Source organism: Entelurus aequoreus, linkage group LG10, assembly GCF_033978785.1.
Source record: "Entelurus aequoreus isolate RoL-2023_Sb linkage group LG10, RoL_Eaeq_v1.1, whole genome shotgun sequence".
Classification (NCBI taxonomy): Eukaryota; Metazoa; Chordata; class Actinopteri; order Syngnathiformes; family Syngnathidae; genus Entelurus; species Entelurus aequoreus.
The window spans coordinates 22,546,597-22,564,096 of record NC_084740.1 but is presented as its reverse complement, the minus strand read 5'-3'; the positions used below and the strand labels follow the sequence as shown (position 1 = coordinate 22,564,096).

The 17,500-nt window shown below is 36.8% G+C and overlaps 2 protein-coding genes across 2 annotated transcripts in view; one reads left to right on the top strand and one right to left on the bottom strand.

Annotated features, from left to right (window-relative positions):
- LOC133659127 (neurobeachin-like) overlaps nt 1-17,500 on the top strand; it is a 601,703-nt gene that overhangs the window by 345,965 nt on the left and 238,238 nt on the right. Inside the window, exon 21 of the mRNA XM_062061862.1 lies at nt 11,744-11,880. Within this exon, the coding sequence (XP_061917846.1) occupies nt 11,744-11,880 (137 nt within the window). The remainder of the gene's footprint in view (nt 1-11,743; nt 11,881-17,500) is intronic.
- mab21l1 (mab-21-like 1) lies at nt 7,228-13,967 on the bottom strand. The gene is given in 4 exon segments (XM_062060317.1): nt 7,228-12,804; nt 12,807-12,923; nt 12,926-13,606; nt 13,609-13,967. Coding segments are annotated over 4 exon segments (1,071 nt in total). The 5' UTR covers nt 13,661-13,967; the 3' UTR covers nt 7,228-12,583.

The window sequence follows — 17,500 nt, the reverse complement described above, 5'->3', positions numbered from 1 at the left end:
ACAAAGATGACGATGTTTTGGCTGTCGTCACTCTTCACGAGAAGTGAATATTCAGTCAACGGCAGCTGCAGTTGCTCCTTCTGGACACACTGCCCCTTAGTGTTTAGGAAGAGAATTACAAGTCTGGCACCAGCCCCCACGGAGGAACTATAAATCAAACAAGACGCCGTCGGAGGGGACGCTAGCTCCGTGACACGAGAGTATATTCTAGCCTTTAGTCAATACCAGGGGTCGGCAACTCAAAATGTTGAAAGAGCCATATTGAACCAAAATTACAAAAAACGAATCTGTCTGGAGCCGCAAAAAATGAAAAGCCTTATATAAGTGTTATAATGATGGCAACACATGACGTAAGTGTTTATATTAGCTATAATAGCCTACTATCAAAATGGCTGTGTCGCAGGCTTCGCTGACAGAAATGTTGAAATGTAATATTTATTCTACACATTTTTACAACATTAGAAACCATTAGTAAATCAGATGCTACTCAGAAGGTGAGAGAACTCCTGGAAATGACTGACTTTTAATGGCCAAAGGTATAGATGTGTGTGTCCAAGTTAAAGGAAACGGCAGGCTGTCTTCTTTTAATAGATTTATTACAATCTTTGGCAAGCTCGGTAATGTTTGCTGTGGTCTGGAACAACATGGCACACAGACAACTATCCGAAATGTGTCATGAGACATGCAAAACTAAATTATATACATCGAGGATAAAAGTAAAGGATATTGAATGAGCTCAGATTTACCTACAAATGAGGCATAATGATGCAATATGTACATACAGCTAGCCCAAATAGCATGTTAGTATTGCTTAGCTTGCAGTCATGCACTGACCAAATATGCCTGATTAGCACTCCAACAAGTCAATAACATCAACAAAGCGCACCTTTGTGCATTCACGCACAGTATAAAACTTTTGGTGGACAAAATGAGACAAAGGAGTGGAAGATTGTAGATGTAAATAAATTGTTGCGTCACAGTCCACACTATGGTGAGTTCAAGAACCGCCAAAATCCATAGGACAAAACGATGTTCACCAAATACTCTCATCAGTGAAGCATACACACAAATATATAAAACAGTGGGCTTTCTAACAATTGGGAAAGTTTGTGTCATGTTTGTCCTCAAACAAAAAACATACTAAAACAAAAAATAATATTTTTCCCCCATCTTTTTCCATTTTCAATCCTTTTTTTAAAAATGCGCCAGGGAGCCCCTAAGTCGGCACTAAAGAGCCGCGGGTTGCTGACCCCCGGTCTATACACTACTGCCATCTAACCTTTACTGACATCTAACGTCTTGGAATTTCAACTGCATGCAAAGTCCACTATATATTACAGTACAATACTTGCAAATGAGACACAGAAGAGTAAAAAAGTCTCAAATATTATTTCAAAATGCAATTTTTTTTTTTCCCTCAAAACAATACAATTTGTGACCACATTTGAACACACAAAAGTACAGTGGAGTACAGGCATCAATTGCATACTTGCCAACCCTCCCGGTTTTACCGGGAGACTCCCGGAATTCAGCGCCTCTCCCGATAACCTCCCGGAAGAATATTTCTCCTGATAAACTCCCGGAATTCAACCGGAGCTGGAGGCCACGCCCCCTCCAGCTCAATGCGGACCTGAGTGGGGTCCAGTCTGTTTTCACGTCAGCTTTCCCACGATATAAACAGCGTGCCTGCCCAATCGCATTATAACTGTAGAATGATCGAGGGCGAGTTCTTGGTTTCTTATGTGGGTTTATTGTTAGGCAGTTTCATTAACGTCCTCCCAGCGCGGCAACAACACACAACAACAGCAGTCACGTTTTCGTCTACAGTAAAGCTGTTCGTCTGCCGTAAACAGCAATGTTGTGACACTCTTAAACAGGACAATACTGCCATCTACTGGATAGCCTCCGGAACACTGAAATTCAAGTATTTATTTTATTTATATGTATAATAAAATAAATATATATAGCCAGAATTCACTGAAAGTGAAGTATTTCATATATATATATATATATATATATATATATATATATATATATATATATATATATATATATATATATATATATATATATATATATATATATACATATGAAATACTCGAGTTGGTGAATTCTAGCTGTAAATATACTCCTCCCCTCTTAACCACGCCCCCCGCCCCCAACCACGCCCCACCCCACCCCCCACCTCCCGGAATCAGAGGTCTCAAGGTTGGCAAGTATGATCAATTGCAAGGTCATGGGAATTGGTAACGTATCGATGCAAATGTGAAAGGTACCCATCCCTGACTGTAATTCATCTGTTAGTCATTTAAATATAATTTAATAATATTTATTAATTAATAACCAGATAATACCTACCATGTCTTATATGTAATAAGAATTATTTATATTTGTATTTAGAGGATTATTTAATCAATTATGAGTATGACTTTCAAAAGTGGGTTTGTGTGTCCTATATCAGTGGTCCCCAACCACCGGGCCACAGCCCGGTACAAGAATTTTTTTTTTTAAATTTAAATTTTTTTTTAATTTTTTTATTAAATCAACATAGAAAACACAATATATACATTACATATCAATATAGATCAATACAGTCTGCAGGGATACAGTCCGTAAGCACACATGATTGTATTTCTTTATGAAAAAAAATAAAATAAAAATTCTCCCCCCCCCCCCCTGTCCTATATGACACAACTCAGTGCCGAGGTTGAGCCCGACCAAGCATCCCATAGTGTGTGTGTTACCAGTCCTCCGTGGGTGGCTTTACGAGAAACCGCCACGGCGAGTTAGCCAGAGTTTAGCTTTAAGTGTCGATCAAAAAAAAAAAGGTTGGACCGAGGAATCAACAGTGCAGCCAAACGCCACTAAAAACCTCATGTGAGACATTAGTGGTTTCTTGTGGTGACTCCCGAGTGAGACGCTTTGTTTCCCCACGCAAAAAAACGCTTCATGTGTTCCGCTGATGAGCGCCGTGGAGCAAAAAGGGAGAGAAATTGTCTCCATCCATCAACCTTTTCTTCTTCTCTTTTTGGCGGTTTGACGATGTCAAAGAAAACAATGATTTCACTGATTAGCTCGGCCGGGATTCAAAGCAATCATTGTGCTTCCAAAAAAAAAAAATGTTGCGTCTTTTTCATTTTGTTCTTTTTGTAATTAGACTTTGAGATGCTTTAATGACAATCATTGTGTCGGGAAATAAAGTAATACACTTAATCAACCCGAAGTGTGCCTCGGTTTGCATTGGCAGTCTGTTATTTTCCAAGATCAACGAAGACCAGTTGTTCCTAAAAGAAATGATGTACATTTTCGATAGAATGTATAGTTTTACATGCAAAATACATATTAGTGAACATTTAACATCAGTGTTACCTTTATTTAAGACTCCTGTTGGTGAAGACCGTGACAAGTGCAGAATTCAAGGACGCCATTTCGTACTTTCCAACGATCTCTTTCCTAAAGTCAATCGTCTCTCTCACCTTCTTTATCAAAGTGCTGTCACTTGCAACTTTCTTTGGCCACATGGTGGCTTATTTTGCAGTCATACTCTGTAAACAAAATGGAAACTTAGGATTCCTTGTTTGGCCGCTCAACTAAACGAGTCAGTTGGGTGTAATGCTTGGTGGTATGATAACCAAGGCAGTGAAAATTGACATTGAACCGTACTTAAAGTGGTGTGTACAAAAACCATGTTGACAAAGAGCAGATACCACTAGGGACTAGTTAGGGTTGATACCATTTGGTGTAACCTTTGAGGATACATGACTAGAAATGACAAAAATGAACACTCAAGTTAAAGTTAGCTTAGTCTCTTTCTGTGACGTCTAAATTTGAGTAGTGGCTGCCCTCAGTCTCCTCTTGGATAGAATGTAGTGTTGTCCCGATACCAATATTTTGGTACCGGTACCAAAATATCTATTTTATATATATATATATATATATATATATATATATATATATATATATATATATATATATATATATATATATATATATATATATATATATATATATATATATATATATATATATATGTATATATATATATATATATATATATATATATATATATATATATATATATATATATATATATATATATATATATACCTGTGTATATATATATACTGTATAGTGAGTAGTATACCAGAATATCTATTTTTATATATATATATATATATATATATATATATATATATATATATATATATATATATATATATATATATATATATATATATACACATATATATATATATATATATACACATATATATATATATATATATATATATATATATATATATATATATATATATATATATATATATATATATATATATATATATATATATATATATATATATATATATATATATATATATACACATATATATATATATATATATATATATATATATATATATATATATATATATATATATATATATATATATATATATATATATAGATAGATGGATAGATATTTTGGTATACTACTTACTAATAAAAGAAAAGTTGTCTTGTATGTTCACTATTTTATTTAAGGACAAACTTGCAATAAGAAACATATGTTTGATGTACCCTAAGATTTTTGGTTAAAATAAAGCCAATAATGCTAATAATGCTAATATATATATATATATATATATATATATATATATATATATATATATATATATATATATATATATATATATATATATATATATATATATATATATATATATATATATATATATATATATATATATATATGCTAGTAATGCTAATATATATATATCCCTGCTTCTGCCATCCTTGTCATTGCCGTTGTGTCTTTGGGCAAGACACTTTACCCACCTGCTCCCAGTGCCACCCACACTGGTTTAAAAATGTAACTTAGATATTGGGTTTCACAATGTAAAGCGCTTTGAGTCACAAGAGAAAAGCGCTATATAAATATAATTCACTTCACTTCACTACCAAAATTATTTCGATACTTTGCGGTACTTTTCTAAATAAAGGGGACCACAAAAAATTGCATTATTGGCTTTATTTTAACCAAAAATCTTAGGGTACATTAAACATATGTTTCTTCTTGCACTTAAATCCTTAAATAAAATAGTGAACATACAAGTCAACTTGTCTTTTAGTAGTAAGTAAGCAAACAAAGGCTCCTAATTAGTCTGCTGACATATGCAGTAACATATTGTGTCATTTTCCATTCTATTATTTTGTCAACATTATTAAGGACAAGTGGTAGAAAATTAATTATTAATCTACTTGTTCATTTACTGTTAATATCTGGACCGGTACTTTTCAGAGGTGGTATAGTACTGAAAATGATTCATTAGTATTGCGGTACTATACTAGTACGGGTATACCGTACAACCCAAATAGAATGTCTCCTCTTTCATAATCGCTCAAATAGCAGGATTTTTTTTTGTTTATTTTTTCTCACGGTGCTTAAAAGTTTGCAGCTTCACTGTATCGCAGATTTGTTTATTTTTTTAAATTATGTTTAAAACAAATTGTACGTATTATTGGCCTAAAGTAAGCATTTTAGGCATAAAATGGCTAAATAAATGAAAATGATCAATACTACTGTATTATTGGCCACAAGATGAGACCGAACAAATCAGAGCGCACAGTTCAGTGTCTGGGCCACTGATTGGCTCAGCCTCAGGCAGCACTACTATATTGGATTAAACGAGTAAAAAGGTGACTGCGTGGGCTGTATTTAGGTTTTTTTGTGCTTTTGCTATGAAAATATTTGATTCATAATTAATCATTCCTACTTCGGGAAAATGCATTTACTACGGTCAGGCCCGGAACCACATAACAGAGATAAATGGGGGCTTACTATACAGCTGAAATGGAAACAAGGCTTATGATCTATGACCTTACAAATGCTCTCGTAGATCTGGAGCATCCTCGTTCTTTTTACCATCGGCCACGTGCTGAAATATCAAAGGATGTCGTATACTGGTAATGTTCTCGTTAGGCCTGTCCTCAATAGGGCTCAGGTAAGCTGCGACCTATCCCAGCGGGGTGTACCCTGGACTGGTCTGGTCACCAGCCAGAGATTTTGTTTTATTACTATTTTGAAAACCTGCTACAACCAACTAAAGTAGTTATGAAGTCACGAATATATTCAAAGAAAAATAACAACCTGGATGTCAACTCGGTGTTATAGAAGACAAAGCATACTACTTTATGTATTATTATTTGTTGTTTGTATGACTTAACATATTACCTGTTTTGTTACAGTACCTACATTTTTGCTGGTTTTTGTTTTTAGTTTCCTTCTTTAAGCGTACTCTTAGAACGTGCCGCTGGACGGCTAAATTACAAGCTGCGGCTCGCAAACGCCGCCCAGACCGCACTTTGGACACCTTGTCTTGATGAATGGACGACAATCCCTCACGTTGTGTATTTATACCAGGGGGTGTCAAACATAAGGCCCGAGGGCCGAATCAGGCCCGCGAACAGGTTTTATCCAGCTCGCGGTATCAGTTTGCTAAGTATAAAAATGAACCTGAAATGTTTTAAATGAAAGAAACAGCTGTTGTAAATGTGTCCACTGGATGACGCAATAGCAATTTTTTGTTTCTTTGTCGATGATGCTACGTATGTACAAAATAAACCACATGATGTTAGTACATCAGTCGAGGAAAATGATCAAACTACATAAATAACATCCTGTAATTTGATTTTTTCCATAATTTATTTATCTTGATAGATTGAAAACTAACACCAATTTATTCAGAAAATATACACTACCGTCCAAAAGTTTGGGGTCACCCAAACAATTTTGTGGAATAGCCTTCATTTCTAAGAACAAGAATAGACTGTCGAGTTTCAGATGAAAGTTCTCTTTTTCTGGCCATTTTGAGCGTTTAATTTACCCCACAAATGTGATGCTCCAGAAACTCAATCTGCTCAAAGGAAGGTCAGTTTTGTAGCTTCTGTAACGAGCTAAACTGTTTTCAGATGTGTGAACATGATTGCACAAGGGTTTTCTAATCATCAATTAGCCTTCTGAGCCAATGAGCAAACACATTGTACCATTAGAACACTGGAGTGATAGTTCCTGGAAATGGGCCTTTATACACCTATGTAGATATTGCACCAAAAACCAGACATTTGCAGCTAGAATAGTCATTTACCACATTAGCAATGTATAGAGTGTATTTCTTTAAAGTTAAGACTAGTTTAAAGTTATCTTCATTGAAAAGTACAGTGCTTTTCCTTCAAAAATAAGGACATTTCAATGTGACCCCAAACTTTTGAACGGTAGTGTAAATAACGACAAAAAAAGATAGAATACTATTAACCGCAACATGTAAGTGTAAAAAAACAACGACATTATGATTTGTACAATTTCAGAATGTGCTTGTTCTATTTTTAAACAAAGAAAATAATCTGAAGTTGTCTTTATTTTGAAGTTATTGTGCCGTGATTTTACTAGTCCGGCCCAATTGGGAGTAGATTTTTCTCCATGTGGCTCCCAATCTAAAATGAGTGACACCCCTGGTTTATACAGTAAGGTAATGTATTCAAAGGTTCCACAAGCCAAAACAATTTTATTTTATTTTATTTATTTTTTACATTTAGAACATATTTTTTCTTGCAGTGTTTTTTTCAAAATTGCAATTTGCCTTCCCTCCTGCGGGGGCGCTGCGGCCTTCTCTCAACAATGTTTATTGTTAGCAGTGTTTTGTTAGTTTTTGGATCGCCCTGTACTTGCTTGGCTCCCATCTTATCATCGCCGACATGAACAGGCCTCATGAGAGATCCCAGACTTGATTCTTGTCAGGCAGCCAAACTCCGCCTCCTGCCAAGGGGAGGGGGCGGAGCCTGAGACGGCTGTAAACCCTGGTTTGCCCTCTACAATGACGGAACCGCTGGCATTAGACGTTACCCTTTGTGTGCTCCCTCGTCTTCATGCAGCTGAAAACCAGCCTGTGTGGATGTATGATAGAGGCTTGTATTCCAGTGCCACAACATTGTTTGTCATCCTACAACAGGGGTGTCTAAATTTGGTTTTATTTAATTGGCCTGCTGCATATTCTAAAAATAAACACACCAGAACATCATAAAGGCGCATATGAGCCAGACTGAAAATAAAAAATATTGATTCTTAGACTATTTTCTTTGTCAACTTCAGTATAACAACAAAGTTTAGGGTATTTTTTCATTTAGCCATGCTTAATCAACAAAAAAGTGAAGTCTTACCAAGTCTATCCTTTTTTTTTTTTGTACATGTTTTCTTTTACAAAATGCAGTTTTCACTAGAAATTAAAAGACTCAAAAGAGAATTTGAATGTCTGCGTTTTACAAAAGCACACGGATTTTACATTCTATGAGGACAATAGAAATATAAACCTGACATTTTATTTTGAAAAAAAAAAAAAAAAATGGAAAACTAAATAATTCTGAGGTTTTATGTATTTTTTCCTAAATAATCTGAGTGCATGTTTTATTCAGCCTGAATGGGGATTTTAAATGTGATCAAATCATTGATCATGAGCAAAAAGCATTAAGACACTTCATTAAGTACACTTTTTCAAGATTCCACAGTGTAAGGCTATCGAAGATAAAAATCGGATTTATTGTGGTTGGAGAACCACAGAATATTTTACATTTTCATTTGTAAGGATATGTTTCCCTGTACGATGTAGGCGGACTGAAGCGACAATAACACACTCAGCCTCACTCTAGTGTTTCCGATGGCTCTACTGTAGTGTGTAGAAAGTACAGATGTACCTAAAGAAGTGTCCGTGTCACCTTTTGTCGCTGTCAAACTTTGTGTGCATTTTCATAGGCAGGATGAATTACTCCCATAATATAACCCCATCGCCCAAAAATACACTGCAGCCGGAATGAGACATGTTCTTCCCTTGCAGCAAATTCCCCCCTCGGACTAACATGTGCACCGATAATCCGAAGACTGCCCGGGAATTTAACCTACATACGCTCCCCAAGCCTGTGTTAACTTGCGCTTAATTTCATTATTCTTGTGTAAACATTTTAATGCCATATCGCCTAATTATGGAAGGATCTCTGAGGGGATTATGCAGCCTAATCCTCTTCCTCTGCATGAGCAATGGCTGCACTGCTTCAGGCTTGTGCATGTGTATTTAAGTGTGTGTGTGTGTGTGTGTCTGTAGTTCATCACATAAAGCGTCAACCTTTAAATTGAAAGTACAGTCACAATGCATGCGTAACATAATAAAAGAATATGCTTCTTATCAATGGGATTACCTCCAATGACGTCACTTGGATGTTTACAAGGTGAAATACTGTAATGAGGTGTGTGCAGTATTCACTCCAGCGTGATATAAACAGATAGCATCAGCAAAAATAAAGCACCGAGCAAATTCCGTCTTAGTGCATGTAGTTAGTGATGGGGGTGCATGGATGCTGGTATGGGTTGGGGGTTGCAGCTCCGGCATGGAGGGATCAGAGAGCCCCAAATCCACTTGTGTCCTGTAACACTATCAGCCATAATTGGCCCTGCGACGCAAATGAAGATGGATGTTAGGCTGAAGTGGCTCCTCTTGACTTTAAGGGATCGATAAATATCTTGGCTCTACAGTCAGGGGTGAACAATGCACAATAACGGTGTGATAAGATCAACTGATGTAAACTTGAAGGCAGCATTTTGATGCAGTGCAATGCAGTTAACTGTTTGCATCTTCTTTTAGATTATCCTTTTTCATGCATGTGCTGCACTTTTTTGCAAAACAATTACAGGGAATTTTCTTTTTTTCTGCCTATTATGTTCTTTTTCATGCATGTGTGCTGCACTTTTTTTGCAAAACAATTATAGTGAATTTTCTTTTTTTCCTGCATGTTATGGCCTTGTTTGCATGTGCCGCACTTTTTTTTGCAAAACAATTATAGTGAATGTCCTATTTTTTCTGCATTTTATGTCCTTGTTTGCATGTGCTGCACTTTTTTTGCAAAACAATTACAGTGAATGTTCTTTTTTTCCTGCATGTTATGTATTTTTTCTTGCATGTGTGCTGCACTTTTTTGCAAAACAATTATAGTGAATTTTCTTTTTTTCCTGCATATTATGTCCTTGTTTGCATGTGCTGCACTTTTTTTTTGCAAAACAATTACCATGCATGTTGTTTTTATCTGCATATTATGTCCTTTTTTGCATGTGTGCTGCACTTTTTTGCAAAACAATTACAGTGAATTTTCTTTTTTTTCCTGCATATTATGTCAATCAATCAATCAATCAATGTTTATTTATATAGCCCTAAATCACAAGTATCTCAAAGGGCTGCACAAGCCACAACGACATCCCCGGTTCAGAACCCATGTCCTTGTTTGCATGTGCTGCACTTTTTTGCAAAACAATTACAGTGAATTTTCTTTTTTTCCCCTGCATATTATGTCTTTTTTCTTGCATGTGTGCTGCACTTTTTTGCCAAACAATTACTGTGAATTTTCTTTTTTTCCTGCATATTATGTCCTTGTTTGCATGTGCTGCACTTTTTTTTTGCAAAACAATTACCGTGCATGTTGTTTTTATCTGCATATTATGTCCTTTTTTGCATGTGTGCTGCACTTTTTTGCAAAACAATTACAGTGAATTTTCTTTTTTTTCCTGCATATTATGTCAATCAATCAATCAATCAATGTTTATTTATACAGCCTTAAATCACAAGTGTCTCAAAGGGCTGCACAAGCCACAACAACATCCTCGGTTCAGAACCCATGTCCTTGTTTGCATGTGCTGCACTTTTTTGCAAAACAATTACAGTGAATTTTCTTTTTTTCCTGCATGTTATGTCCTTTTTTGCATGTGCTGCACTTTTTTTGCAAAACAATTACCGTGCATGTTGTTTTTATCTGCATATGATGTCCTTTTTTGCATGTGTGCTGCACTTTTTTTCAAAACAATTACAGTGAATTTTCTTTTTTTCCTGCATATTATGTCAATCAATCAATGTTTATTTATATAGCCCTAAATCACAAGTGTCTCAAAGGGCTGCACAAGCCACAACGACATCCTCGGTTCAGAACCCATGTCCTTGTTTGCATGTGCTGCACTTTTTTGCAAAACAATTACAGTGAATTTTCTTTTTTTCCTGCATGTTATGTCCTTTTTTGCATGTGCTGCACTTTTTTTGCAAAACAATTACAGTGAATGTTCTTTTTTCTGCATAATTTGTCCTTTTTTTATGCATGTGTGCTGCAATTTTTTGCAAAACAATTACAGTGAATTTTCTTTTTTTTTCCCTGCACATTGTCCTCTTTTGCATATGGGCTGCACCTTTTGATAAACAATTATAATGAATTTTAATTTCTTCCTTCATAATGTGTCCTTTTTTATGCATGTGTGCTGCACTTTTTTGCAAAACAATTATCGTGAATTTTCTTTTTTTTTTTCTGCATAATGTATCCTATTTTGCATTTGTGCTTCACTGTTTTGAAAACAAAATTATAGTGAATTTTTATTTTTTTCCCCCGCATAATTTGTCCTTTTTCATGCGTGTGTGCTGCACTTTTTTGCAAAACAATTATAGGTAATTTTCTTGTTTCTGCACCAGTGCATGTTGGTGCTGCAGGCACACATTGTCATAACGTTTTGCAGACATTTGTATTTTTAATTGACGATGCACACACTGCACAGTTAAAATTGTACTAAATGCTAAAAAAAAATAAAAAAATCACGGAGTATTTTTTGGATACTCCATTATTTGCACATATGAATTTTTACTTGGAATATATCCGACCCACACAGGCGCAGTGGTTCTGAGCAGCCCGGCCCAGCTGGTCGCGCCAGGCCTGGTGGCCAAGGGGACTTTGTCCATCACCACCAGCGAAATCTACTTCGAGGTGGACGAGGAAGAGCCGGCCTTTAAACGAGTCAGCCCAAAGGTAAGCTTGCGTTTTAGGACGCGTAAAAAAAAAGCCGCAACGATGGTAATTTCGTGCAAATGCATTGGCCTTATTTAATGCACATTAGTGAATTTCATGCAACACGTCTAAATTCAAGTTGTTTTATTTATAGTTTTTTAAAACACGTTTAATAAAAGCCAACAATTATATAACAACTCGTTTTTATTAGCTCTTTAAATAAAGTGAGGACAATTAAAAACAAAACAGATCACAGATGTTATAATCCAGTGTTTTTTTTTTTCAAGTGCATTTCTTTTTCAATTTGAACGTAATATATATTTACTATATTTATTATAGGTTGTCATTTTTTTTTGTAGAAAACAAATCTTGTGACTAAAAAAGCACGGCAGAGGAAATATATATAATATATATTAAAAAAAAACAAAAACAACAGCCAATAAAAAGTACCTTAAATTAAAATAAATTCAAGTAAATTGATGGAATGTTTGACACTCAAAATGTAAACTGGAATAAAAGGACAGACTGGATATATAAATTAATATTCCAAACAGGTGTCACAGAACAACATTCACAAATCTGTTACCACAAATATGAAGACATTTACAGTATAAATGTACATGTGTGTGTTTGGAACATTTTTTGGGGGGGGATTATTTAAAAAAAAATGCGTCCTGATAAGAATTAGGACTGGGTTTTTTTTTGTTGTCTCCTGGTTGTTACCTCAGAGTTTCTCCAAGCTCTTGGGGTTGGTCAGTATTTCTCTCGCCAGCCGCCACGTCTGCTTGGCGGCGTTCTCCAGGGCCGAGTGCGGCTTGCCCTGGAAGAGGTCCAGGCTGGGCAGGAAGTAGTGCGGACACCTCCGGCACTGCAAACAGGAGATGAGCTGCAATAGAATCCCGTTCATGCGGTCCCCCAAGCAGTTCTCGTCCCAGTCCGACTCCTCGGGTGCTTCTCGCACTCGTAGGAGACCAGAGTCTTCATGTGGTAGTTGTTGAGCGGCTGGCCCGGCAGCTCCAGGTGGCGGTCCCGCAGCGTCTTCAGCACCGAGAGGCACTTCTTCTGCAGCCGCCGAGCAGCAGGCGGTTCTCGGCCTCGGCGAACTGCAGCACCCAGGCGTCGCTCTCGGCCGAGCTCTGCTTGCCGTTGAGCGAGTAGCACTCCTTGGAGAGGAGATTGAAGCCCTCCGCCTTGACCTCCGCCACCCGGTTGGGCCCCGGCCAGGGGATGTGCGGCAGCGGCCAGTGCGCGGCGCTCCTCGGCCAGATGCCGGTGCACTTAAAGGCGGGCGTGATCTGCACCACGTAGCGGTCCCGGATGCGCAGCTTCACCTCGCTGGTGTCCGCCACCATCTTCACCACGTCGCGGTAGCTGCACTTGTCCACCGCCTGCGCCACCAGCGTCTGGAAGCGGGAGCGGATCTTGCGCGCCGAGAGGTAGCCGGAGGCGGTGATGAACTCCACCCAGAGGGACATGCTCCGCTTGCGGCCGTCGCTCAGCTTCAGCACGGCGCAGCCCGGCAGCGAGCCGTCGTCCACGAAGTTGAAGACGCCCATCTGGTTGAGGTAGAGCACCACCTCGAACTCGGTGGGCGAGATGACCTCCAGGCCCTCGAAGCGGTTGTCCATCTCGCTGAGCGAGCTGATGAAGCGCGGCTCCTGCACCTCCACCTCCTTCAGCACGTCCGACACCACCTTGCACACCTCGCGGATGCTCTTGGAGATGGCCGCCTTGCGGGACTGGCACTCTCGTTGTAGTATTTGTTGAGGTGGTACACCAGCTTGGCCTGCGCGGCGATCATGTTGGGGCAGAGATCCGGGTTGTACACCGGAGTCTCGCAGTACGCCGACGGATCCAACGCGGCTGTTTGTACGGGAGCCAATTTTAGAGAAGAAAAGGCAGCTTTTTAAAAGAAAAAAAAGGGGGGGGGGGGGAAAGTCTATTTAGAAGACGGAGCGCACTCTCTAGTCAGCTTAAAAATGCATGCACGTCAGCATTATTATTATTATTACTATTATTATTATTGTTATTATAAGAGAGGAAAAAGTCCCTGCCGGCTGTCATGTGCGCGCAGAAAAAGTGCGCATGCTTTTGCGCAGAGTGGAATGTGCTCGCACGGTGTTGGCTGTCTTTTCACAACACACACTCACTCACACACTCACACACACACACACACACACACACGCACACACACACACACACTGGATGTATTAAGAGGGAGGAGTTGTGGGCGAGCTGGCCAATGGCAGCGCTGTGCGTCACTGTCAGCAAACTGCACTTTATATGCATACGTTTGGAAAGGAATTGTACCTGTGCAACCTCATTATTAAGTTTTGTATTCATAAATGTAAGTTTGTCAATATCCAAACCTGTTTTTGGTGCCTTTAAAAAAAGAATTAGAACTCTACTTTAAAACACTCTCTGCCTCTAACAACCAAAAAGCTGTGAAAATTATGATGCTGTGTTCCACCAAATGTGGATTATTTACGGAACTTGTGTGAGCCTATAGGCTTTACATTTTGTTATATATATATATATATATATATATTATATATATATATATATATATATATATATATATATATATATATATATATATATATATATATATATATATATATATATTATATATATATATATATATTAGAAAAATAAATAAATACATAAATACATATATATACATATATATTTCAGAATCAGAAATAAATAAATAAATATATATATATATATATATATATATATATATATATATATATATAATATATATATATATATATATATATATGTATATATATATATATATATATATATATATATATATATATTATATATATATATATATATATATATATATATATATATATATTTCAGAATCAGAATCGTTTTATTGCCATTGTTTGAGAACGGGTTCACAAACTAGGAATTTTTTTTTGGGTGTAACATAAAACACATATAACATAGATTTGGTAACAAGAGCTGTAACTGAGCTATCAGATCTTGTTATAGACTTGATAGCTCAGTTACAGCTCTTATTACCAAATCTATTATATTGTATTCCATTTTAGTTACTTTATTGAGCTTACAACCCCCTGGCGCTGTTTTTGTACTTGTTTTGATTATTATTTCTTAATTGTATGTAAATTCCGCATATTAGAAATAAAGGTTATAAAATAAAATAAAAAATACACTTTATATAAACAATACTGTAGTACTATATAGTAGTATAGAGCGCGCAGAGGAGTTTTTTATTTCATTTTAACAATGCTTTTTCCCTTCTGTATTGCACTTTTTTTTTGCCTATTATTTAATTATTGCAGCCACTCGTTATGGCGTAAATATTTCAGATGTTTTAGGGAATTAAGGCTTCAATTTACACATATATATATTTTGTACACTGGCTCTGATTCAGCAATATGATTATTTCAATAATCAATTATTCTTCTTTTTATGGAAATTAATTTAGATGTAATTTAATTTTGGTGCAATGTAAGTGTAATTATTTTACTAAAGGAACTTTAGAAAGTTTAAAACGATTCTGATTAATTGTGAAGGCAAATGTGCTGAAATATGATTTTGAGTTTGATATGAGAAAAATCATTGTTATATTATTATTTTTAAAGTCGATTTAAATGAAAAATAAATACACTCATAATCGTTTAGGTGTGTGAAGTATTGATATTATTTATGTTTAATATAAGGGAATATTGTTAAATCGATTTAGTTTTTGGAGATACGTCTGCAACAAATCAAAATTGAACCTAAAAAAAATACATGATTACAAATACTAAGTAAAGCTATTTAAACACATTATAATAATCTGCTAATTAACATTTCATAATTATGCGCCGTTTATTTTTGCATTTCAACTTTCGTTGCTTTCATCCCTGAAGCTGATGCGTAAAGAAGACAGTCACAACTTCATTGGAGCAGACATCACCATGGCAACAGCCTACTATTGTATAGTCTGGATGAGCAGCAGAAAGAGGATTCCTTAAACAAGCTGTAAGGCATTTCTCTCTCTCTCTCTCTCTCTCTCTCTCTCTCTCTCTCTCTCTCTCTCTCTCTCTCTCTCTCTCTCTCTCTCTCTCTCTCTCTCTCTCTCTCTCTCTCTCTCTCTCTCTCTCTCTCTCTCTCTCTCTCTCTTCTCTCTCTCTCTCTCTCTCTCTCTCTCTCTGTGTATGTATGTATATATATATATGGTAACATTTTAGTATGGGAACATATTCACCATTAATTAGATGCTTATTAACATGCAAATTAGTAACATATTGGCTCTTAATTTGTCATTATTAAGTACTTATTAATGCCTTGTTCTGCATGGCCTTATTTTACAACAAAAGAGTCTTCCCTCAATATCAATCAATCAATCAATGTTTATTTATATAGCCCTAAATCACAAGTGTCTCAAAGGGCTGTACAAGCCACAACGACATCCTCGGTACAGAGCCCAATAACCTCAGAATTATTGCTTATTAGTAACCCTAACCCTTATATTTCCTCTAGTGTCCAAATAACTCTCAATTAAGTCTTTGTTACTTACAATATGTTCCCCATACTAAAGTGTTACAATTTATATATATATATATATATATATATATATATATATATATATATATATATATATATATATATATATATATATATATATATATATATATACGCCCCCTAGCTGGGAGCAGCATAGAACACGACATCATAGCAATGGACAGGACTTTATTGTTGCTGGCAGAAAAAGTCCACCGTTTTTCAGAACATATATCAGTAATTCCTCGACTATCCCGACTCGTCCCTTAAATCGGTGGAGCAACAGTGATTATAATACAGGATGGTAATGATCAAAATATTAATAAGGCATGTTTAGGGGCACACAGTAGCATGACTTCACACTATAACATAATCCTATTCTTGTACCTCTTCTAACTACGTTTTACTGTGAAATAGCCTCTTTATTGACATATTTTCAGCCTCCCCCCCCCCATTGTGGGCCAGCTGCTGCTTTTATTAGAAGGCAGACATGTCCGACATTCCCAGCTATGGACACTTTTGGCAACGCGGTGCACCTCTTTCGACATTTTCAGGCTGAGATGAACTCTTAAGCTGACGTCGCGGTGAAGTGAAGCTTCTCTGCCGTGCAAAGGTCTTAATATTTTATAGCAGCACAACATTGTGAGCATTGTTGCTGGTACGTGTATGTGCCTGTGATTCCAGCACTTAGCCCACACCCCCGTTTGCCGGCCTCTTGACCCGGCAAGATGCATGCGTGATTTGTGGAAATCAATACAATGTCTCAACTACTGCACCCCCCCGCTATTTTAGCAGGCCATGTGACCCTGTTTTGAAGGCCTCTTTTGTTGCAGCAGCATGGACGGATACGTCTTGGCTTCTCCTCCTTCGTTCTTTTCCATGTTTCTCTTCCTTTTATGAAGACCCACTGTCCTGTTTAACAAGGCCCGGGCACAGCGGGGTCAGTACTTGACTGAAATTCCCCCCCTTTTTTTTTTTTTACTACAACACTTGGAGTGCACTGAGATGTGTGTGTGTGTGTGTGTGTGTGTGTGTGTGTGTGTGTGTGTGTGTGTGTGTGTGTGTGTGTGTGTGTGTGTGTGTGTGTGTGTGTGTGTGATTTAATGGTTTGGATCAG